At 40.6% G+C, this 24,781-nt stretch overlaps 2 protein-coding genes across 2 annotated transcripts in view; one reads left to right on the top strand and one right to left on the bottom strand.

Annotated features, from left to right (window-relative positions):
- The window catches only part of LOC144975266 (uncharacterized), a 221,062-nt gene that overhangs the window by 112,954 nt on the left and 83,327 nt on the right, over positions 1–24,781 (bottom strand). The window lies entirely within an intron of this gene.
- Positions 1–24,781, top strand: part of LOC144975264 (uncharacterized) — a 35,630-nt gene that overhangs the window by 9,187 nt on the left and 1,662 nt on the right. Inside the window, exon 2 of the mRNA XM_078919188.1 lies at positions 24,501–24,781. This exon is cut by the window's right edge and continues 1,662 nt beyond it. Coding sequence (XP_078775314.1) covers positions 24,546–24,781 — 236 coding nt within the window. The 5' untranslated portion in view covers positions 24,501–24,545. The remainder of the gene's footprint in view (positions 1–24,500) is intronic.

Genomic DNA, 24,781 nt, shown 5'->3' with positions numbered 1-24,781 from the left:
AACAAACCAAACACTATAACACGTCAACAAACCATACACTATAACACGTCAACAAACCAAACACTATAACACGTCAATAACACGCTATAACACGTCAACAAACCATACACTTTAACACGTCAATAACACAATATAACACATCAATAACACGCTATAACACGTCAACAAACCATACACTATAACACGTAAATAACACGCTATAACACGTCAACAAACCATACACTATAACACGTCAATATCACGCTATAACACGTCAACAAACCATACACTATAACACGTCAATAACACGCTATAACACGTCAACAAACCAAACACTATAACACGTCAATAACACGCTATAAGACGTCAACAAACCTTACACTATAACACGTCAATAACACGCTATAAGACGTCAACAAACCGCACACGTCATAACAAGTCAACAAACCACACACGATAACACGTTAATAACATACTATAACACGTCAACAAACTCATAACACATCAATAAATACAACATGTCAAGAAATCAAGAACACACCAATACAATATAACACATCAACATATCTAGAACACATCATTAGCCTTACATCACAACACGTCAACAAACCAAAAACACAATACATTATAACACGTCAATTAACACAGAATTCATCAATACACATTAACACGCCAAGAACACATCAACACACCATAAGACGTCATTACAACCATGTTGAACACCCCAAAGCTACTATAATAGTCAACACAACTAAAACACATCAACACATCAACCAATAACACTTCAACACATCATAAAACATCAACACATAACAAGTACATCAACACATAATACGTCATAACATATACATAACACGTCAACACAGCATATCACATCAACACGGCATACCACATCAACACACCATAACACATGAAAACATCATAACACATCAACAGATCATACATAACACATCAACAGATCATGACACGTCAACAGATCACAACACATCATTGCACATCAACACGTGGATGAGATATTTACACTACCATAAAGAGTAATCATAATAGGTATGTATGTGCACGTCGACAATAAAGAAATGAAAACAAAAGTACTCTCTTGATTAATACTAATAATATGGATAGGTGAGCGATTAAAATAAGGGGTGGGGAGGGGGGGGGGAGGATTTTGCCTCGAGAGAAAATCATTTTTGGTGTAATGGGTGAATTTCTGCAGTTAGTAATGTTTGATTTGAGTATGACCTTTATTTTGGGACGAAAAAAAAAAAAGAAAAAAAGAAGTTTCAGAGCTTTTCACTTTTCTCCTCTTTTCCTCTTTCCATCAACGTTCGGATAAGTAAGGTAGGGCTTGGCCGTTTCGTGAATCACGACACCAAGGCTTGACAAGATGCCCTTGCATATTTCCTTCAATATGAAAGAGTAAGAAGTTCACATGTAATTTTTTTCTTTAATGTGCAAACAAGCAAACTCACCCACACACCCCGAACACCCTCAACACACACACAAACACACAGAGAGAGGAGGGAGAGAGAGAGAGAGAGAAAGTGAGTGAATGTTTGTAGGTGAGTCGGGGTGAGAGAGGAGGGAGAGACGGAAGGAGAGGGGAGGGAGAGAGAGAGAGAGAGAGAGAGGGGAGGGAGAGAGATGAGAAGAGAGAGAGAGAGAGAGAGAGAGAGAGAGAGAGAGTCAAATGGGAAAACGTTGCCTAAATGGGAAATATTTGCTAAAAGGTGAAACTTTTCACATCCGAATTTTTGGACGATCTGGCTTTGTGGCAGCCAACTCTTCCAACAAGAAAAATGAGGGAAAGAAGGAAGAAAGCACGTCTAGAAATGGTCCAAATCCAAGGAGACAAAAGTTTCCCCTTTAGGCAAATTTACTATTTGGTGGTATAGATAAATAAATAGATAAATAAATATTGTCAGCTGTGATGCTAATCGTGATGAGTCCAAAACATCTAGACCCGATGAAGTGAGCATGTTTACTGTCCCCATATCTATCCGTTTCAAACGCAAGTATTTCTTGCCCCACGCGCTCCCTCGCGGATCTCCGACCTTGACGCGGTGAGGGAGTTTGAGGCATATCGAGGGCAAAGGTGTAAATCCCGGTCGACCGTCACGAGACCATCCCGGGTTGTCGAGCCTAGCGAGCCACTTGAGCGGCACGCCCGATATGTGACTAATGGAGATCCAACCCGGTGCCCGAATGGCCTCCGTCTTCCCGGGTCCACACTGCTATGTTCAAGAAATGCACACCAGACAGGATATTCAATGGCGAAGCGGTCGACCGCCTAGCCAAATACTACCGCGTTAGTGTCGCCAGGATCGTCGGCACGGTCGAGATATAAGCGAACGTCCCAACACAGCTTAAGCTGGAAAATGCGATACCAGGGTTAGGGACCTGACGCATATAGTATCCCTCAATAGCCGTCCATAGCGTTGTTATCTTCCTACGACAGGAGACCCATCTTTATTCAGGCGCACAATCTTCTTGATTCCAGATCCCAGGCTATACGGTGGTCACGCGAGAGGACACTTCGAGGCTCAAAGGAGGGGTTAGCGCCATCGAATGTAAGGGTCACTGAGAGCGCAACAGACTACAACGGGGTAAATAGAATTTCCGTAGAGATGTGTGGACTATGTTTGCATAACATCTACAAACCACTAAGAGCGACTTGGGCTACACCACCGGTACCGGTGGTTAGCCATCCTTCCATCTGTCTGGGAGACTTTAATATCCACCATCACGAATGGGGCTACAGAGACTGCAACGAGGCAGGTAGACAACTCCACTCCACGAGAGACGCATGCGCACAACCAACATGACGTTCTCTCTCTAATAACTTCTCCGCCGGTGACGTCACAGACTATGGGTGACGTCCAATCAAGGGACGCTACTCTTCCGCTAATCTCATTCCCTATCTTTCGGGGTAACCGCCATAAGACCTCGCCCTCGTTACGACAGGTGCGAAGGGTGAACTGCTGCAGGTGAAGCGGACAGTCCTTGGCGACTTCCCGCATAGCCAGCACAGGCCGATTCTTGTCACAGGGGGGATGACAATACCGAGGGTGCAGTCTCTCTCACTCTGCAGATGGAACTTCAGGAAGGCTAACTAGGAGGAATCCAGTTCCTATATCGAGCAGTTTTGCCCTGCCATCCTTCCCAAGTCCGAGAATATAACCAGATTTAACAGACTACCGGTTAAGAGCGCTCAACGTTCTACTCCACGGGGCAAACGGAAATTTTACACCTCCTGCTGGATGGAAGAGTCGGAAAAGCTGTACAAAGTACCCCATCAGGAACCAGAAGTCTGAATAGCCTGACAGCATTTTGCTCATCCATCCGGCAGAAAGACAGGAAAAGGCCAACGTCACTGGCACGTAACCCGGTGGGTCGAACGTACGGAAAAGTCTGAGCGACGACTTCTCCGAAAGGAGGACGTGGCAGTATCCTGAAAGTCTCGACTTTACACATTCTAACCGCCACGCTTGGCGACTGATAAAGAAATTTGATCCGAACCGGAATTACGCGAAGGATGCACCAGAGGAATAGGCAGATACAATTGCCAGGAATATAAAGAACCATAGCAAACGGGTCCCTAATCAGGCATTTGAGCGCGGTGTCCGAAAAGCGTATGATTGTGGACTTGCTACCTGCGGAGGAGTCGGATTGGACATCCCCGTTCAGTCCCCGAAAGGTGGATGCAGCCATTAACAGCAAGGATAGACGGCGTATATCCCGATATGGTGACGCATCTGGGCCCCAGGGCACGGGCCTGGCTGGCAGAGGCAATGTCCGACGTCCTTGCAAAAGGAAAGCTCCCACAAGTGTGGAAGCACGCAAAGATAGTTGCCATACTGAAGCCTGGGAAACCGGCGAAGGAGGTCGACAGTTACAGAGCCATATCACTACTGAGTTGTCTATACAAATTGCTGGAGCAAAATCTATTAAACCGATGGGGGCCGATCCTAGACGCTGCCCTGTCACCCGAGCAGGCGGGCTTCAGGGAAGGGAGGTGCACCACGGAGCAGGTCATTGCCCTAACAGAGCATATCGAGGCAGGGTTCGAGAGAAAAAAGCAAACTGGTCCTGTGTTTATAGACCTATCGGCGGCGTACAATACGGTCTGGTGCGGAGTATTAATGCTCACACTTGCAAAGATCATAAGGTGCAAAAAGACCTTGAAATTGTTCTCTTCATCCTTAGGCGCATGACAATTCCACGTCGCGCTGGGAAACGCTACGAGTAACGTAAGGAAATTGAAGAATGGGATCCCTCAGGGTTCGGTTCTAGCGCCAATGTTGTTTAATGTCTACATTAACGACATGCCGAACACTTCCTCCCTGAGGTTGGGATACGTGGACGACTGGGAACTTTTTACACAAGGTAAAAATGTGGACCCGTCTCGAGAGCGTACTCAGCGAGGACGTCACCAGACTCAAATCCTACTTCGACAAGTGGTACCTGAAGATGAACACTTCGAAAATCGTGGCCACTGCATTCTACCGATGCTGTGACTGGCACAATCGTAAACTGAACGTCCCCTTCGGGGACCAGCTACTTCCATATGACCCGCATCCAAAATACCTAGGGGTGACGCTGGACCGCAGCCTTACCTATCGGGTGCATCTCGAAAGAGTTACCCGGAAGATAGAAAAACGAAGCATTGGCACTATGCTATTCCGCTGCGGAGTATTGCGCTCAGGTGTGGGGTAGAAGCAGGAACTTTGAGAAGATAGCTGAACATCTAGTTGAACGGTGTGTTGTGACGAAGCTTCCGGGCGGGTTTGCGACGGTGAAAGAATGCGGTAAGGAATTTGCTGATTGGGTCGACCGTCATAACATTGTAGTGTGAGCACCATTAGAAGGTGCTGCTACCACTCGCGGACACTCTGAATTCAGCCCAGCATCTAAATGGTACAAATATTCTCCCCTATCTTTATGTTTTAAAAGTAAACCAAACACCTTGTGACTTCTCAATTCTCTCTCTCTCTCTCTCTCTCTCTCTCTCTCTCTCTCTCTCTCTCTCTCTCTGGCTGCCCCCCCCCCAACCTCTTTGTCTTAAATTTCAGCATTCTCTCTTTATCTGTCTAATTATCTACCTACCTACCTACCTACCTACCTACCTATCTATCTATCTACTTACCAACCTATCTGTCTGTCTGTCTATCTATCTGTCTACCAACCTCTCGATCTATCTATCTATCTCTCGATCGATCGATCTATATAACCATCCATTCGTTCGTTTATCTATCACCTCTTCGTCTTAAGTTCCCCGTCTCTCTCTCTCTCTCTCTCTCTCTCTCTCTCTCTCTCTCTTTCTCCATCTCATCTTCTCCGTCTCTCTTTCTCTCTCCTTTGCCTTGACCCAATCCCGTCAGATAACAGGCAGACAGACCACGTGAATGATGTCCAGGTACAAAGCCTTCAGCCTGGTGGCAACAACGTACGTCGTGATCGTTATTTGGAGCAGAAATACCGTCCAATCTGGAAGTCAGTGCCGCGAAGGATGGGTGTTTTACGAGGCAAAAAAGCTTTGTCTTCGGGCATTTCAAGACGGACCCGAAAGTAGGAAAAATTGGAACGATGCCAAATCATTTTGCGAGCAATTCCAACTAGGTTCCCTGGTGATAATAGCGGATGAGGAAATGTTGGACTTCATTGGCGAGGAAATTATTCCCCAGGACAAGAAAAATCAATTGGTGTGGATTGGTCTGAAGTTAGACGTAATCAAACATGCTTTTCTCTGGATAGATGGCTCAGCCCTTACTTTTCAGAGATGGAAAAGCAATAATCCCGACCCTAACCAGAGAAAACAGTGCGGGATGATATATTTTGGAGAACTGTTGAATAACGTATGCACCTATCAAGGTTTCAATTTTATGTGTCAGATGCCTTCTGGTGCTAACATAACGGCCCCAGTTGGAAAAGCCACGTGCGCGAAAGACAATGGTGGGTGTCAACATTTATGTTACAATAGCCATAATGGGCCTGTCTGCGACTGTTTACCCGGCTACCAGGTCCAAATCGACGATATTACACGATGTGGATTAAGGGACTGGTGTACAATATGGCGAGTCAACTGTCAACACATCTGCAAAAACACACCTCAAGGGCCTATCTGTAAATGCAATCCTGGGTATCGAGTTAACATCATTAATAAAACACAGTGTGTCGACAACGACTTATGCGTGGATAATAATGGCGGTTGTCAGCACATATGCGATATGACGGAACGTGGGCGTCTCTGTGGTTGTTATTCTGGATACCGGGTCGATCCGTCGAATTCCACGCAGTGTGTTTTAGAAGATTTGTGTCTACAGAACAATGGTGGTTGTCAACAAATATGCGAAAACACGAAGGAAGGCCGAATCTGCGATTGTCAACCGGGATACCAGGTCAAATCGATTAATTCTACACAGTGTGTAGTAAAGGATTGGTGTAAAGAATACAGTAAGAATTGTCAGCACATCTGCAACAACACAGTCAAGGGGCCAGTCTGCCATTGCCATCCCGGCTACCAGCTACAAACCAACGACTCTACCCAGTGTGTTGTTAGAGATTGGTGTGGGGAAGATAAGACCAGCTGTCAACACATATGCAACAACACGCCTCAGGGACCGGTCTGCAAATGTCATACTGGATATGAACTCAAACAGAATGAATCCACACAGTGTGTCGATATTGACGAATGTAGCTTAGACAACAGGGGTGGATGCCAACAGGTCTGTACGAACAAGGAGGGTTCCCACAAATGCAGTTGCACCGAGGGTTACTCTATATCAGAGGTAACGAAATGTATCGAGATTGCTACGCCTCAGCCTCCATCGGAACGGCCAAAAATCGGATGGCTCTTAATGGCAATTCTATCGCCTCTGATGTTTCTGGCGATTTGTGTCCTCTTTTACTCCAGGAAAAAAGTGTGTCGTGTCCGGCGTACAACAACACGAAAGTTAAAATTAATTGCAAGACAGAGAAGAACAACCTTTGACCTAGAAACCGAGAGCGATGAAGAAGATGATGAATATGAAGAGGAGACTGAAGAAGGGGAAGGAGGAGAAGAAGAAAAAGAAAATAAATCTGTAGTGGCAGAGTCTGCAAAGAGCCAACTCCAGGATGAAAATGAGGATTTTAGGTCCTCGTCTGTTGACGGAGCGCCTCTGTTTAGCTGGACATTTGAACAGAGGGCGTCGTTGGGGAGTAAATTCGATAAAGAGGCCAAAGATCAGGGACCGGTCGATACGGAGCCCGTTGTGGACACGAGACACGCTTCACCATCGCCTGTGTCTGTAAAATCAACCCTGAGCAAGAGACACGTTTCTGATACTGCAGCCTTGGAACACAGTGGAGAGCAATCAAGTGCGACGGCGCAGCATCCTGAAATCTCTAATGTATCCCGAACAGCCATGGAGACAACTCATGAATCTCATGTGGCTCGAAATTGAAAGAAAAAAAAAAAGTAAATACCACATATCTATTGGAGAAAGTGATTGAGAGAGAGAGAGAGAGAGAGAGAGAGAGAGAGAGAGAGAGAGAGAGAGAAGAGTATAAATAGATAAATCGATCTCATATATATATATTAAAAACATGAAATAATGGAGCTCAACTTTTTGATAAAAGTAAAATATTTTCAAGTTTAATAATGATCAACTTTCACTTCCTGATGAGAGCGAATAGCTCGAAACAATATTGTAGAAGTTGATCATAATTATACTTGAAATATTAAATATATAAATATATTAATAAATAGATAGATATTTATATACAGTTCAGAATTGTATAGTTCAGAGAATGCAATAATCACTCGTATGTAAAAAACAAAGTAACACCAACACCAGAATAGGACAAATCTAAAAATTCACTAGATTACCGGTAAGATTAACCTAGAAGGCTATGAAATGTTGGTGTTCGGTCTTGATTACATGTAAGCCTGACATAGAAGGCTATGAAGATGTCGGCCTAGACTATCGTAAACCCAACATAGAAGACCGTGAAGTGGTCGTATAGACTACTGTTAAGCCTAACCTAGAAGGCTGTGAAGTGGTCGGCCTAGACTATCGTAAGCCCAACATAAAAGGCTGTGAAGTGGTCGGCCTAGATTACATGTAAGCCCAACATAAAAGGCTGTGAAGTGGTCGGCCTAGATTACATGTAAGCCCAACATAAAAGGCTGTGATGTGGTCGTCTTAGATTACATGTAAGCCCAACATAAAAGGCTGTGATGTGGTCGTCTTAGATTACATGTAAGCCCAACATAAAAGGCTGTGATGTGGTCGTCTTAGATTACATGTAAGCCCAACATAAAAGGCTGTGAAGTGGTCGTCTCAGACTACATGTAAGCCCAATATAAAAATGGCTGTGAAGTGGTCGGTATGGGTCTAATTTCATCATAATATGGTAAAGCTAGCCTTAGGAAAATATGTCAAGTCTGGGCACAGGTTACTCTAAATGGAACGAAATACAAAACAACAAACAAACAAAAAAGCCATGTCTTAATTGCAACAACCTGTGTCTGATTGTAACAACTGGACGTCTGATTTGGAACAACTGGGTGTCTGATTTGGAACAACTGGGTGTCTGAAATGGAACAACTGGGTGTCTGAAATGGAACAACTGGGTGTCTGAATTGTAAGAACTAGCTGTCTGAATTGTAACGACAGGGTGTCTGAATTGTAATGACAGGGTGTCCTAATTTTTCTAAGCGCTTAGAGTTTGGTGTCTCGGATATATAGCGCTATATACGTTTTCAGCATTATTATTATTATTATTATTATTATTATTATTATTATTATTATTATTATTATTATTATTTATTATTATTATTATTATTATATTATTATTATTATTATTATTATTATCATTATTATTATTATTATTATTCGAAAATTAAACGAACTCACCTGTGATGTTTAATTGAAACTCTGACGAGTCCAATTCCGAATGGGGAACAAATGAAGAATCACGCCGTGACTGTCAGGCTTAACGCGTCAGAACAGACATACGGAACAAATGGAACGGGATGGGACACATACATACAAGTATAATCTATAACACTATTATATTATAGTCTAATGAGTTTCGATGATATTTACCAATGGGTGGGCATTTGTTCCCCATTCGGAATTGGACTCGTCAGAGTTTCAATTAAACATCACAGGTGAGTTCGTTTAATTTTCGAACTCTACCTCGTACCCCAATTCCGAATTGGGTTACAAATGAAGCTTTAAAGCGTTTGTCTGTTATGACGTAAATTACGAAATCCACGTAGCACCACTCATTTGTTGTTCATCCAGTACTGCCCTATTGAAATCCTTTTTCGTTCTCTCCACTAGCTTATGATAAAATTTTTTAAACGTGGTCTCTGACCTCCATCTTCCCGCTTTCAGTATTATACAAAGTGGAACTCCTTTTGTGGCCGCTTTGCTAGTAGATGCTGCCCGGGTGGAATGGGGCTTAAAAATACTGATATCAATGCCCGCTAACTCCATTGTCTTTTTTGTCCCTCTCCTCGTGGTATCTATAGAGATTTCTTTAAAAATTTAAGTAGTGTTGATGCCAACGGCGGAAAAGATTTTTACTGATTTTATTACAAAATACCAGCCATTTCCTGATGTATGTAGTATATTGTTTTCTGGTATTTCGTCGCCATGAATTGATAATGATTTCACTAATTTCTTCTGAAGTGTTTGCACTTTCGAAAATTTCCCGGACAAGCGGCAGGCTATCATTCTGCTGTTGTGTAATATGGGGTGAACCTTCTGTTTTGTTACTGGATGATGAAGAAGGTTGGCTTTCTTTGGTAATAGGGGTGGAACATCTGTTAATAAGTTTATGAGTTTTGGAAACCATGGTTGTGATTTCCAAACCGGAACAATCATGACACAATCCACTTTTTCGGTTTCTATTCTTTGTAGGATTCTGATAATTAGATTAAAAGGAGGGAAAATATAAGCATATAAATGAGACCAAGAAAATGAAAAAGCATTTATTCTCCATGCGTCTGCATCTTTTTTCTCTGAGACACACTGTTCTATTTTATGATTTATTCTACTAGCAAATACGTCAACTTGGAAGAGCCCATATTCTGTGTTAATGTCGTCAAAGACAGATTTCTCTAGAGACCACTCTGTTTCAAGCCCTTTTTCTCTACTAGCTTTGTCCGCTTCAGTATTCTCTTTTCCTGGTATGTGTACAGCTGTGACTGTCATATTTCTCTCTATACACCATAACCATAGTTCTCTGGTTATATTATTGCATTCTTCTTTCATGCTGCCTTTTTTGTTAATACATGATACAGCTGTCGTATTGTCGCAAAATAAAGTAATCTTAGAGTGCCTTTATAATCAGAAGAAAATGCTTTCAAAGTGAGAAGAGCCGCTTTCAATTCAAGATAATTTATATGCCATCTTCTTTCTTCTTCTGACCATAAACCTCCAGTTCTAACTCCTGCAAATTCTCCACCCAATCCAGTATTACTGGCATCTGATGTTAAGATAAATCCTTCGGGTTGTGGTCCTATCTTAATAGGTTAACTGCCCACCATAGAAAGCCATCATTTTAAATCTTCTTTATAGCCTCTGTTATAACAATAATATTATCGAAATTACCCTTATTTTTTGTTAACGATTTGTTTTTATAAATCTCCAATCTTTTATAAAACATATTTCCATATTAGTTACCAGGGCAAACTGCAACCAGTGTTCCTATGATTTCCGCAACCAGTGTTCCTATGATTTCCGCTAATTTTCTGATGGTAATATATTCTTCACGAATGTAATGATCCCAAAGATTTTTCATTTTCTTAACCTTTTCCTCTGTTGGTCTAATGGTCATTGTCTTTGAATATAAGACAAGCCCTAAATATGTAATCTCTTGGGTTGGTATAAGGCGAGATTTGTTGGTATTTATTGTGAAGTCCAGTTCATCAAATAGTTTACAAACTCTGTTACAAGCTCGTAAACAATCCAAATCTGTTCTCCCCAATATGAGGGCATCGTCTATATACATAATTATGATAATGTTTTCGTCTCTCAGGCGAGCAAGTACTGGTTTTATGACTTTTGTAAAAATCCGCGGAGCATCAGTGAAACCCATTACGAATGAAGTAAATTCGAACTTTCCCCTGAAAACATAAATCTGAAAAATTTTCTAGCTTTCTCATGTAGTGCAATACTGAAATAAGCATCTTTTAAGTCACAGGAACAAGCAAAGCATTGTTCCTGAAATGATATACTGCCTCTTGAAGACTGCTCATTTTAAAATGTGTATATTTAACGTATTTATTGAATTGCTTAAGGTTGAGAATAATTCTAAGGTTCCCCTTACTTTTAGTTCTAGCGAATATATTAGAATACAATTGATTCTGGTTATCCTCGTCATCCCTGACTGCTTGGATAATATTTTTCTCTTTCAATTCTCTAACTTCTCTTTCAATTAGTATTCTTTCCTGTTCCGAAAATGTTATGCTTTTTGGGATAAAAGTTTACACAGGGGTAAAACAAAGTTCTGGGTAAACTCCCCTAATTTGGTTTAACACCCACTGGTCTTTAGTGATTTTCCTGCCATTTCTGTATATATAATCTTGTTTTCCCCTCTGTGAAATGATCTATAGTATTCTTAAATTCTAAACTTGCGCTATTGTCTTCTTTTCCCTTCATAATTTATCATTGTTGTCCTAAAGTTAAATTTGGTTCTGTGAGAAGTGTTTCCTTCCTCCCCGTCCTCCTCTTGTTATCGGTCGCCATCCTCTCCCCCTCTGCTTTTGTGGGTTCTGGATGGTGAGGGGTAAGGCATCCTCCTTTGACCATTTTTTGATTTTCCATCACAGTGAAACGTGCCAGGTTTTGTCACGGCTTTCGAAAGCTTGTGGGTATCATTAATTGTCTTAATGCTTTCGTCTAAATTATCTCCGAAAAGGAACTCCGTTGATGTGCTTTCTTTCTGTTTGCACAATTCTCTACATTCTTCATTCAGAAAAGGCTTAAGTGCTTCTTTTCGAATTTGGCTGCAATTAGTATATACAGCTGATCCCACTCTTAACAAAACCGTGACTAATGGAGTCATTGCTTTGACCTCTATTACCCTCTTATTATCCTTTTCCTGGCTCCTTTTAACTAAGTCGCTCAGCAGTTTAGCTGTTATGGTTAAACTTTTGCTCATTAACAATTGAATGTTATTGATGGCCGTGTCCTTAGATTTTGCATAAGTAGGCAGTATACGCCATACTTGAGGGTTAATTCGAGGGACTCTGAGATTGGGGGTTTTTTAGGGCAAAGGTGTTTATCCAACACTTTCTTGGTTTTTTCCCTGTTGACATTAGCGCACACTCCATTATTGACTATCTTTGCCACCGATTCGTGAATGTCTTCACCAAACGATTCTGGTACATTAAAAAAAAACTGTTCCAGTTCTTTTATTTCATTATCAATTTCATCTTTGTCCTCACTTTCTTCCACCTCTTCTTCTTTCTCATCTTCGTATGTCATATCATTTTCGAGCATCTCTAGCTCGTCGAGGTCACTGGTTGCGGTCATTGTGTGCGTGCCTTCTCCCCCCTTTTCGCTCTCATTCGGCTTTCGTTTCTTTAACGACGGCTCGCTGGAGTCGTGATTAGTCATTAATAGATGCGTTAGTGACTTGAAACCTTCTACAATTAACTGTCCCAATTCCGAATTTGAGGCGTGGGGATTGCTATGGGCGTGGGTATTAGAGTGGGTTTCCTTGCTCACTAAATGTGATGGCCCTGATTAACTGCCTCATTTCCAATTGTTTTTGTTTTAGATTCTAATTTCCTTTTATATGTTCTACTGTCTTTTTTACATTCTCCATTTTTACCCCTCTTTTTCTCTCCCGCGGGAGAAGAAATTGGGTTTTTTGTATGAGTTAACACTCCCTCGGGAGATGTTATGGGAACTGTTTTAGTTTTCTCCCCCGCGGGGGTAGAAAGTTCCTTATTCAACTCTTCCACTTTATCTGGTTCCATTGTTTATTCGAAGTAATTTAAAACATTTTCTCAAAAGTTTAAATCATTAAGCACCACTTTCACAGTGTTAATAATATGCTCCAATGGGAATTGGTATGTCACAGGTCTAATAACAGATTAAAAATCCAATAAGGATAAGGAAAAATTAACACAATTGTTTGCATTAAATAGACAAAACAAGACGCGTCCAGCCTTCTTGACAGTCGAACGTGAACTGACAGTCACGGCGTGATTCTTCATTTTTATTCTCTATTGTCTTCTGGCACTTTTCTACTCACTTCATATCTTGTTGATTCTTCATTTGTAACCCAATTCGGAATTGGGGTACGAGGTAGAGTTATTATTATTATTATTATTATTATTATTATTATTATTATTATTATTATTATTATTATTATTATTATTATTATTATTATTATTATTATTATTATTATTATTATTATTATTATTATTATTATTAACTGAAACGACTGGGTGTTTGAATTGTAACAACTAGCTGTCTAAATTATAATGACAGGGTGTCTGAATTGTAACAACAAGGTGTCTAAACTGTAACGACAAGGTGTCTGAATTGTAACGACAGGGTGTCTGAATTGTAACGACAAGGTGTCTGAATTGTAACGACAGGGTGTATGAATTGTAACGACTGGGTGTCTGAAATGGAACAACTGGGTGGATGAATTTGAACAATTGGGTGCCTGAATTGAACAAGTGAAATTCAGGTGGCCAACGCTTTCAAGATCTGTTTTAATACATAAATCAAGTAAAAACACAAATGACCTTACTTTTTTTTTTTTTTTTTTTAGTTAAAAATTATTCTTAACTTTACATATTTCAAAATAGAAAGAGATTGAGAAATAAAATTATGGAGATTGTTTTTCAGCTCAAAAAGAATAGCTGTCGTAGACACTAGTATCAAATTTTGCGAACCAAACTGCGATTGTAAAAAAACAAACATTTGATATGACTGAATGGCACAGACATGGTCTCAAATTGGCTTAAATTTATCATGCATTTATTCTGTGTAGCATCCGAACCCAGCTCTGATTCAATTCTTATCTAATTAAGGAATTAAAATAGATGGTGAATACGGTAGGGATTGGCACATCCCATCCTAGATAGATAAAAGGATGAGGATGGACGGATGGATGGATAGATAGATAGATAGATAGATAGATAGATAGATAGATAGATAGATAGATAGATAGATAGATAGATAGATAGATAGATAGATAGATAGATAGATATTGAATCGTGTTTGATACAAATATGGTACGAAAAGTGCTCGACATGTAGTAATGGAGCGAATTATTATTTAAAATATTTACCACAATGTTTGGGGCAGTCTACATCGATGTTTCAGGCTTAATTTGCCATCTTCAGGACTGAGTTGTTTTGTTGACTGTTGTTGTTGTTGAAGAAACAACAACAGTCAACAAAATAACTCAGTCCTGAAGATGGCAAATTAAGCCTGAAACATCGATGTAGACTGCCCCAAACATTGTGGTAAATATTTTAAATAATAATAGATAGATAGATAGATAGATAGATAAATGGATGGATGGATGGATAGATGTATAGCTAGTAGGTCTATTCATATATTAATTTATCTTTATCTTTTTATCAAAAACGTAAACACATCCTCTTTGCTTCTTTTTCTTTCTTTATCCTTTAACAGATTCACTCCTGCACTCTATCTCTCTCTCTCTCTCTCTCTCTCTCTCTCTCTCTCTCTCTCTCTCTCTCTCTCTCTCTCCACCTGAACCCCAAACTCTCCCCTCAGATGAAAACTGATGCCTTCAGCCTGGTGGCAACAATGTACATTCTGTTCTTTGTTTGGAGCAAAACTACCGTCATATCCTACATCAAAAATTATTTGCCTGAATGCTTTTCTTGAAAACCCAGAGAGAAATATGTCTTGGGACTCGTCACGTGTCTCCTATAAGGAGAAAACCAGTGATTTTACTTCCGACTTCACTGGCCTAGTTTTATTAACAAACAGGCTTCATACGTGCGGAGATGCTTGTCGAAAAACACCGACATCTTCTTGTGTGGGTTGGTATTTTATATGCCGAGGGCGCGATTGTATTTCATGTGATGTGACTTTTCGGAATTATAGAAATTTGGTTTTCCCATTGACGATGCAAATAAAATCTGTGTGTTCATGTAGAATAATCTATTTTGGAATACAGACTGCGCACTTCATACATTCTATATCTGCCAACTTCCAGCTAAACTGAATGCAGACGTGTGTGCGATGTCAATAAAAAAAAAGCCACAACACGGAAAACGAGCCGGAACGAGTGATTATAAACATCGTGTTATAGATGACATGTGTCTTGAAAATAATTGTGGCTGCCAACAAATTAATATGGAATAACACAAATGAGAGGCATCCTTGCGGATATCATCTAGGATACAGAATCCTAAAGAATAATTCTACACGCTGTGTTGTAAATGCCATGGTTCTTGAAAACAATGGCGGTTGTCAACAAATTTTCTATGCCAAATTACAAAGATGGGCTGTGTCTGCGATTGTCATATGAGATACCAGGTAAAAACCGATGATTCTACACAGTGTGTTGTTAAAGATTGGTGTAAAACATGCAGTAAGAATTGTCAGCACATCTGCAACAACAAAGTCAAAGGGCCAGTCTGTCATTGCCGTTCGGGCTATCAGGTTCAACTCAGAAACTCTTCCCTGTGTGTTGAAAGGAACTGGTGTCGGGAGAAAAAGACCAGCTGTCAACATATAATATGTAAAAACACACTTCGAGGACCTGTCTGCAGATGCCATCCTGGGTACGAACTCAAACAAAACAAATCTACATCTACTAAGTGTGTGAACATTGACGAATGTACTTTGGACAACAGACGAGGGTGTGACAAGGTCTACACAAACGTGGAGGGTTTTCACAACTACAGTTGTATCGCGGGTTACTCCGCCGTATCAAAGCATCACAAATTGTGTAAAGAAACCAAAGATTGGATTGGTCTAACTGGTGATTCTGTTTCCGGTGCTGTTCATAGCCGTGACTACATTTATTTGCGTGGGACAGGTATCCCCCCCCCCCCCCCCCCACACACACACAAAAAAAATGGAGACTGATAAGAAAGCGAAATGTGAGCCTTGACATTGACCAGGTATCGGAAAGCGACGAAGAACATGAAGATAGGGGTGATGAAGGATATGAAGAAGAGAAAGATGAAGAAGAAAAAGACAAGGAACAGGCCCAATTGGAAGAGACGCTAAAACTGTGATCATAACAGCATTCTTTCGTCCACCTCCCGACTCGAGCTGCCTTCACGTTTCAACAAAAATGATCAGTGACACCTGAATCCGCCAAGAGTGCAAGGAAAGGACCAGTAGGAAACCGTCGAGATTAGATCTGGTGTAGACGAGGGGCAATCTGCAGGACTGGCCCAGTCGCACCCGTCAAATGATGGCGGGAGACAAACTGCACGATTGGAAGTGCTAGGTAAAATGATTACAGGCTTGGAACAAATAGAAAGACGGTAAGAGGATTATGAAAAAGTCGCGAACGTCAGACAATTTGAAGGAGAGCTTCGGTACACTCTCCAAAGACGACAACAAATCACGAAACCAATATGGTCGAACCGAATGGTCCTCCGAGCAATGACACTAGGAACCCTAAGGAGAAGACGATTGACATGGAAAATCTACATCCACAGATATTATTTGAAAAAGTGTAAAGCCCAAACAAATTCGCTTTTGCCTGCGAAGCCCTTCCGATGTGCTTTACGTACTTTTCCATCTCCCCCCCCCCCCCCCCCCAAACTGAAGATGTGCAACAGTCGCTGTCTTGTGTGGTGTGAAAATGCGATTCGTTATTCTTTGTGATCTCCTCTTTCTCTCTTATTAACCCAAAATATTCCCATTTTGTCATACGTCATTCGATTTTCTCTCTCTCTCTCTCTCTCTCTCTCTCTCTCTCTCTCTCTCTCTCTCTCGATCTTTCTATCTATATCTATATATCTACCTACCTCTCTCATTCTCTCTCTCCATCTCTCTCTCTCTCTCTCTCTCTTTCTCTCACTCTCATTCTTTCTTCTTTTTTTTTTCTGTTTTTCGTCTCTTTCTCCTTCGCTCTCATTATCATCAACTCGCCCCCTGTCGTGTTCTCTCTCCACATCTCCCCCTTTCTCGCTCTCACATCCTCTGAAACTCTCTCTTTCTTCCTGTTTCCTCCACCCTAACCCCTTCCCCTCAGATTAAAGACGGGCCAAGTGAAAGATGACAATGTGCAAATTTTTCAACTTGATGGCAACCGTGTACTTTGTAACAGTCATCAGGAGCACGGTCGAGTCTGACACAGTGCTCATGCTTGAGACTGAGAGGAACGATTCCGATGTGTGTCAGGAAAACAATGGTGGCTGCCAACAAATCTGCAACACAAATTCGACGCCTACCTGCGACTGTCTGTCTGGGTACCAAATCAACCCGGACAATCAAAATCGGTGCATCGACATTGACGAATGCTCCATCAACAACGGCGGTTGTAAACAGATTTGCACAAACTTGGAGGGAAAACGAACGTGCAGTTGCTTTCAAGGTTTCGAGATTGTAGATGTAAAGGACTGCAAACAGGTTGACAGGGCAATTTATGTTAAAAAACTAACAAGACATGGATTGATCTTGTTGGCCACACTGACTCCTTTGATGTTTCTGTCTGTGGGCGCCCTTGTCTACATGGGCGAAGCAAAATGCATGAATGGATGGAAATCAAAGAAAAAATGGATAGTCGTGAAACCAAAAGAATCGACAGCAACAGATGTTGAAAAAGGAGGAAACTTCAGGAGTGAAGGCGAAGATGAACATGAAGAGAAAGAGGTCACTGTCGATGAAGATGAAGACGGTGATGAAGACGGTGATGAAGACGGTGATGAAGACGGTGATGAGGGCGATGATTACTTTCCTACGAAACAGAAAACCTTGACCTGGTCTGAATCAGATAAACATTTCTTCAAATGGTCTTCAGACCGGAAAGCAAAGAGATCAAGCACGCATGACGCGTTCGATGAGATACGCAGGTCGTCACTGATGCCAAGGACATTGTTGCTATGGAGTTAAACCCAAGCTCTACCATAAAAGCATCTCTCAGGACATTTAACACAACCACAATCAATCGCCTGTGAACAATAGTCTACTGGGCCGTCTATATAATAGATCCTGCTAATAATTCATATAAATTTATTTTCGCAAATAGAATTCGGGTGACGGCTAAGAATGAAAGTCGGCGTGTACATGAAAAAGATGTGATTAAGATAAAGTGAGATGCAACTAAGAGAGAGAGAGAGAGGGAGAGAGAGAGAGAGCGAGAGAGAGAGAGAGAGTATAAGATGGAGCTTGTAGGTCAATGTAAGACGTAAGGAGACTATGAGTTAACATTGGGTGCCAAAAGGTCGTTTTTGAAACGTTCGCCACGAAATAGCCCAATAATAAGTTCTTTTTTTACTTTTCACCCAACATTTGCTATCGGTTGCTTAACGCAAAATAAACCATAAACTGGAAACCAATCTGCAATAGAATAACAGAAATGGTTTCTCAAATGCTCAAAAAAGTGCTGACAGCGTTTCCGTTTTGTCCACAATTTTTCGACCCTTAAAAATCTACAACTGCTATCTTTTGTATTCTAGATCATCAGTTGTTATTGTTTTTTGTTTTGTTTTATTTAGACTTTTTTGTGTTTTGTTTGTTGTTGTTGTTGTTTTATTTCATTTTGACTTTTAAAAATTATTTAACCCAGAAAAACAGATTAAAGCGATTTTTTTCATTTTTTTCCCCAAAATAACTGAGTATTAGAGTGTTTTGTGGCGAACGTCACGAAAATAGCCTTTTGGCACAGTCTGATATATATATATATATATGTATATATATATATATATATATATATATATATATATATATATATATATATATATATATATATATATATATTATACAGAGCTGCCAACCCCATCTGATGAGAATGTGTACAATGGGACCTCAAAATGGGGGAGATTTCATAAAAATGGGTAAAATCCTGAAATCGACGGAAAATAACCATTGTGAAAGTAAGAGGAAGGTATAATTACATAAAGTCACACCGCACAAGCTCAATTGCAGCAACAATGATGTTCCCAAGACTATAATCCAATCCTTTCAGAATTCTACCTCCCAGCATGAAGATCATAATTGGTCAAAAAATTTATGAATATCCACTTGGTCACCAAGGTTTCTCTATAGGCTAGTAATAATATGAATTACAACTAAAGAAAACTGAAGTGACTCTGCACACTGAAAATGGGTACAATCTTGGGGGAAATGCGTACAAGCGTACAATCACTGAAAATGCGTACAATTCCGCATTTTTTGCAGTAGGTTGGCAGCTCTGTATATATATATATATATATATATATATATATATATATATATATATATATGTGGTATATGGGTTGATGTGTTAGTGACTTGAAGGCACGTATGAAAGAATGGGGAGGGGGCAGGAAATATTAAGAGGTAAAGGATTGAGAGAGGAGAGAGAGAGAGAGAGAGAGAGAGAGAGAGAGGGAGAGAGAGAGGGGGGAGAGAGAGAGGGGGGGATAGGGAGACAGAGAAAGAGAAAGTGAGAGAGAGAGAGAGAGAGAGAGAGAGAGAGAGAGAGAGAGAGAGAGAGAGAGAGAGATCAAGTGAGAAGGAGGGGAAAAAAAGATAGTGGCATATTAAAAGTTCATTCAATAAACGAAACAAAATAAAGACGGAACAATTTTATTGACGGCGAGTGTGGTGTTATCTCATTGCAAAGAACAAGACCAATAAACTACTTTTCCATCACATCTTTTTTTTTTTTAAATATACATCTTCTCCACCTTTGATATTGGTATAGAAAGTATGAAGTTGACGTCACTCAGGTCTTTGTTATTGCTTTTTGCCATCCGCGTTTATGAGTAATTCTCACCAACTGAACCAGACTATAAACGTTTAGGGATACACGTAGTCCGTTATATTTCCGGATGGCAATGTTGTGAGTTTCATAGCCTAGCGCATACTATCCATAGTACGTAACATAATCGACACAATCGGGTTAACCCGATATCCATTACATTCTATTATCCAATTCCCTTTAAGGCGAATCTTGGATGAAGCATTCATTGTGGTTGGAGAGTAACGGCTGACCCCCATGTCATCAGTCTTGGTCACAAATTCTTGAATTACCTCCCTTATGTTAAGATGTGGAAAGATTGTCAGAATAAGCAAAAAGAAAAATAATACACACACGCGAAAAAGAAAAGAAGGGGAAGGGGAGTGGAATACAATATCCCCTCATAAAATGAGCTTTCTCCAACAATGAGGTCGAACATCAGACATCCTGATTACCGTTGGAAACATCGTCAAATCTTCCGACTGACATCGGTGGCCTTGCGGTATCAGACCCGCGAAGAAATACGAATTTTTGGCCCCAGCTACAGAACTGCGTTCTCCTCTTTGACTCAATAGATCTTATTGAAAAGGAAAGTTTAGTTCCTCCGAACCTGTATTCAGGACTTTGGGGCATTTTTTGGATCATGCTGGGAGCAAATTATTTATTTCTAAAGCTACTTAAAGTGGATATTATTATTTTCCCTTGGAAACGAGGAATTAAAACTTAACAATATGTGACCCACCGTCTCAAAACCGTATTATGTCGGGATGTAAAAGGTGCTGGAAATTCAAACTATAGCCTCAAGCATGAAACTTGGCGTTTTGTTTCATGGTGGAGAATAGATACCATTTCTTGCATTGCAAAACACTCAAGGTTCGTGTATCTCATTATCATATTTCTGAATTCACTTTTCCGAGGTTACTGTTCACCCCGGCATAATACCATAAGGAGACAATGGTCACATATAATAATAAATAGTAGATAATGTAGGTGGTAATAATAGGTAGTAACGGCTATAGGATATGACCATTGATATTTCTTTCATTGCGTCTTCTCTACAAAACATAAAACGCACTGGGATTGAAACCATTCCCTTGTGGAGAGCCGTTCTTGCTTTCCTTCGGATCAATATTGTATCACAGTATCAGATATTTCTGAACCAGTGATGGTAAAGCTTCATTGTCATCATCAGAAGCAGCTTTTGTTCGCAATCACGTCGCTGATTAGACCACTGTCTGCATTCGGTTCAATCTACTATACTTCTTAGTATTTGGGCGTTGTTTGACTGGTTCGCATGATGTATGGTCTCGCAGATTTGTTGTGTATGTCATCCTCTGTCTACCTATTGTTGTTGTGTACGTCATCCTCTGTCTGACTCTTGTTTTGTATGTCATCCTCTAACTCTTGTTGTTGTGTATGTCATCCTCTGTCTAACTCTTGTTGTGTATGTCATCCTCTGTCTAACTCTTGTTGTTGTGTATGTCATCCTCTGTCTAACTCTTGCTCTCTTTCCATTGATGAAACCGGAAATCGCGAGTTTTTCAAAAATGTTCTTACTCCCCCACACATCTCATTTTAAAAATCTATTTCCTTTTCCGCAAAGTTCGCATTTTCATTTTGATAAATTTTTGTGGGATATACTTATCTATATTTGCCAGTTAAAAGATAATGAAACAGTTCTTTTGGTTAGGTAGCAGGATTGGCGGAGGAGTTTTAAAGGAATTTTCTGATAGTTACTTGCATATAACTACAAGGTTTAGATCTCTATCAGGGTAAATAATACATTGTACTGAGAATCGGTAAGGAGAGAGAGAGAGAGAGAGAGAGAGAGAGAGAGAGAGAGAGAGAGGAGAGAGAGAGAGGGGAGGGGAAGAGGAGAGAGAGAGAGAGAAAGAGAGAGAGAGAGAGAGAGAGAGAGAGAGAGAGAGAGAGAGAGAGAAAGAAACAGTGAGAGAAAAGTCGATGAAGATTGCACTACAATTCACGATTGCCGCAAAAATGGGTAAATGTCTACACATAGCACTACATTAAGTATCACACATTTTAAACGCTCATAACCTGAATACTTGGGTAAGTTCAAAAATTAGCATATTGTGTATTGGGTGAGCAGGCGGAAGATGTTTAACATTCATAGAGGAGACAGGATCCTTGTCTTTGAAGGAAGAAGGAGAAAATTGTGAGATTGAAATATTCATTCTTCTCTATATTTAAAAAAAAAATTATTACCCGGTTATTTTCAATTCTGGCAAATAGTTTTACATCAACAACTTTAAGCAGATTCGTTATCCAAGAAAATCCTGAAGAAAATAAAGCTAGAAACATGACAAATCAACAAACACAGAAAAATGGTGAAAATTTTTGTGACGCATCGTCTCAAAACGGTGTTGTGATTTATATGCTAAACATTTCATTTAGAGCCAAAATGTGCGATGAAGAGAGAGAGAGAGAGAGAGAGAGAGAGAGAGGGAGAGAGAGAAAGAGAGACAGACACATACACACAGAGAGAGAGAGAGAGAGAGAGAAAGAGAGAGAGAGAGAAAGAGAGAGAGAGAGAGAGAGAGAGAGAGAGACTAGGGGGTTTATGTTATAAGTTTAATTGCTGGGAATGATTGTCGTGTTGTTGTCCGGTTCAACTTTGATTTCTTGACATCTGGTTAACACCGATATATCACCATTTTGAAACGATGGGAGGCCATATTTACACAAAAAGAGGAAAGATATGGGATGGCCATTTGTTTTCATAACTGGAGTGCATTGACCAACCATTGGCATCCTTTATGTTTTAACTAGAACCAGCCTTTACTTCCACGAATACACGGCTATTGGAACAAGTATACAGACCAAGGCTGTGTGTGTCCTGATACAAACCAATCAGATTTCCGTTTGCCTGCAGCAGCTTCTAATTGTGCTCACACAGTTATGTCATGACGATCGACCCAATCAGCAAAGTCTTTACCGCACTCATGCACCGTCGCGAACCCACCCGGAAGCTTCGTCACAACACACCGTTCGACAAGATGCTCTGCAGTTTCGGGTTGCATCCCACATCGGGTACATATTGGACAGGTAGAAAGTCTCCACTGATGAAGCGATTTTTCCGTGAGGCAGGTCTTCGACCGAAGTCGATTCGCTACCACCCAGTTTGCCTGCGAACAACACTACCGACGTTCTTGTGTAGAACTTCCAATTCCAACACCAAACATTCACCAAAATCCAACTCTCAACTCAAGATAAAGTTAATTAGCAAAGTCACGGATGTAAAATTCAATGAAATATAACTGTAAGATCTACAATCTTTTAACACCCTCAAACTGAATCAAAGAGAGGGAGGGGTGGGGAATGTCAACCTTTTCTATTGAAATAGTGAGTTGAGAGGACATTCGATAAAGCAAATGGAAGTTTGCACCTCGGGGCAAAGAGTGGTTTAAATGTAAGTTTGCTCTTCAGGCAAATGGAATTTACGGTACAACAAATGGAAATTTATACACCTGGGCATACGGTAAAACAAACGGAGGTTTGTGCCTCTGGGCAAATGGAACATACGGTAGATCATATGGAGGTTTGTGCCTCTGGGAAAAGGGAACATACGGTAGAACATATGGAGGCTTGTGCCTCTGGGCAAAGTGTGCGTCCGGTTATAAAAAAATGGAAGTTTGTACTTCTGGAGAAAGGGAACACATGGTTTTAGAAAATGGAAGTTTGTACTTCTGGGCAAAGGGAACAAATGGTTTTAGAAATGGAAGTTTGTACTTCTGGGCAAAGGGAACAAATGGTTTTAGAAAATGGAAGTTTGTACTTCTGGGGAAAGGGAACAAATGGTTTTAGAAAATGGAAGCTTGTACTTCTGGGCAAAGGGAACGAATGGTTTTAGAAAATGGAAGTTTGTACCTCTGGGCAAAGGGAACTTTTCAGTCAAGTTAAAAACATCTTTAAAAATTAATCCTTAAAGGAAAATCAACCCAAAAAATGGTCCAAATTTATAAAAATTGTGTATGTCCGATTTAAGCCTTCCGAATTCCGTGGTTTTCACTTCAAAAACTTGGCATTTACGTGGAGAAAACAGTTTATAGATTCTAACCAACCAACTTGACCTTTGCAATCTGGCAAAAACATCCTCTCTCTCTCTCTATCTCTCTCTCTCCGTGTGTGTGTGTGTGTGCGTGTGTTTGTGTGTGTGCGCGCGCGCCTCTCTATCTCTCTCTGTCTCTTGCAATCTAAATTTGTAAGTGGAGAGAATGTTTGTGTACTACTACTACTACTACTACTACTACTACTACTACTACTACTACTACTACTACTACTACTACTACCACTACTACTACTACCACTACTACTACTACTACTACTACTACTACTACTACTATTACTCCTATTACTACTACTACTACTCCTACTACTACTACTACTACTACTACTACTACTACTACTACTACTACTACTACTACTACTACTACTACTACTACTACTAAAACTACTTCTTCAACTACTTCATCTTCTTCTTTTCCTTCTTCTCTTCCATTTTACCCGTGATTTTCCAATACCTTCCAACGCTTGCTAATCCTCTCTCATGCCATCCTCTGCATCTCATTCTCTTCCCTTTTCTCTCTCTCTATTCTCAGCTTTAACCCCCCTTCCCCTCAGATTACAGAGGCACCGCATGAGTGATGACAAGGTGCAACATCTTCAGCCGTGTGGCCATGATGTACATTGCGATTAGTTTGTGGAGCAAGGATAACGCCAACTCTGAATTGAACTGCGCCAAAGGCTGGGCGCTCTATGAGCCCAGCATGATTTGCCTGAGGGCGTTTGTCAAATCACACAGGGACATGGGGAATTGGTCATATTCAGAATCTGTTTGCCAGAGTTTTATCAGCAACTCAACGACGAGGAATTCCGGTTT

The sequence above is a fragment of the Berghia stephanieae genome, chromosome 6, assembly GCF_034508935.2.
Source record: "Berghia stephanieae isolate SIO BIC M18660-M18661 chromosome 6, UCSD_Bste_1.3, whole genome shotgun sequence".
Classification (NCBI taxonomy): Eukaryota; Metazoa; Mollusca; class Gastropoda; order Nudibranchia; family Aeolidiidae; genus Berghia; species Berghia stephanieae.
This window is presented reverse-complemented; position numbering and strand designations above follow the sequence as displayed.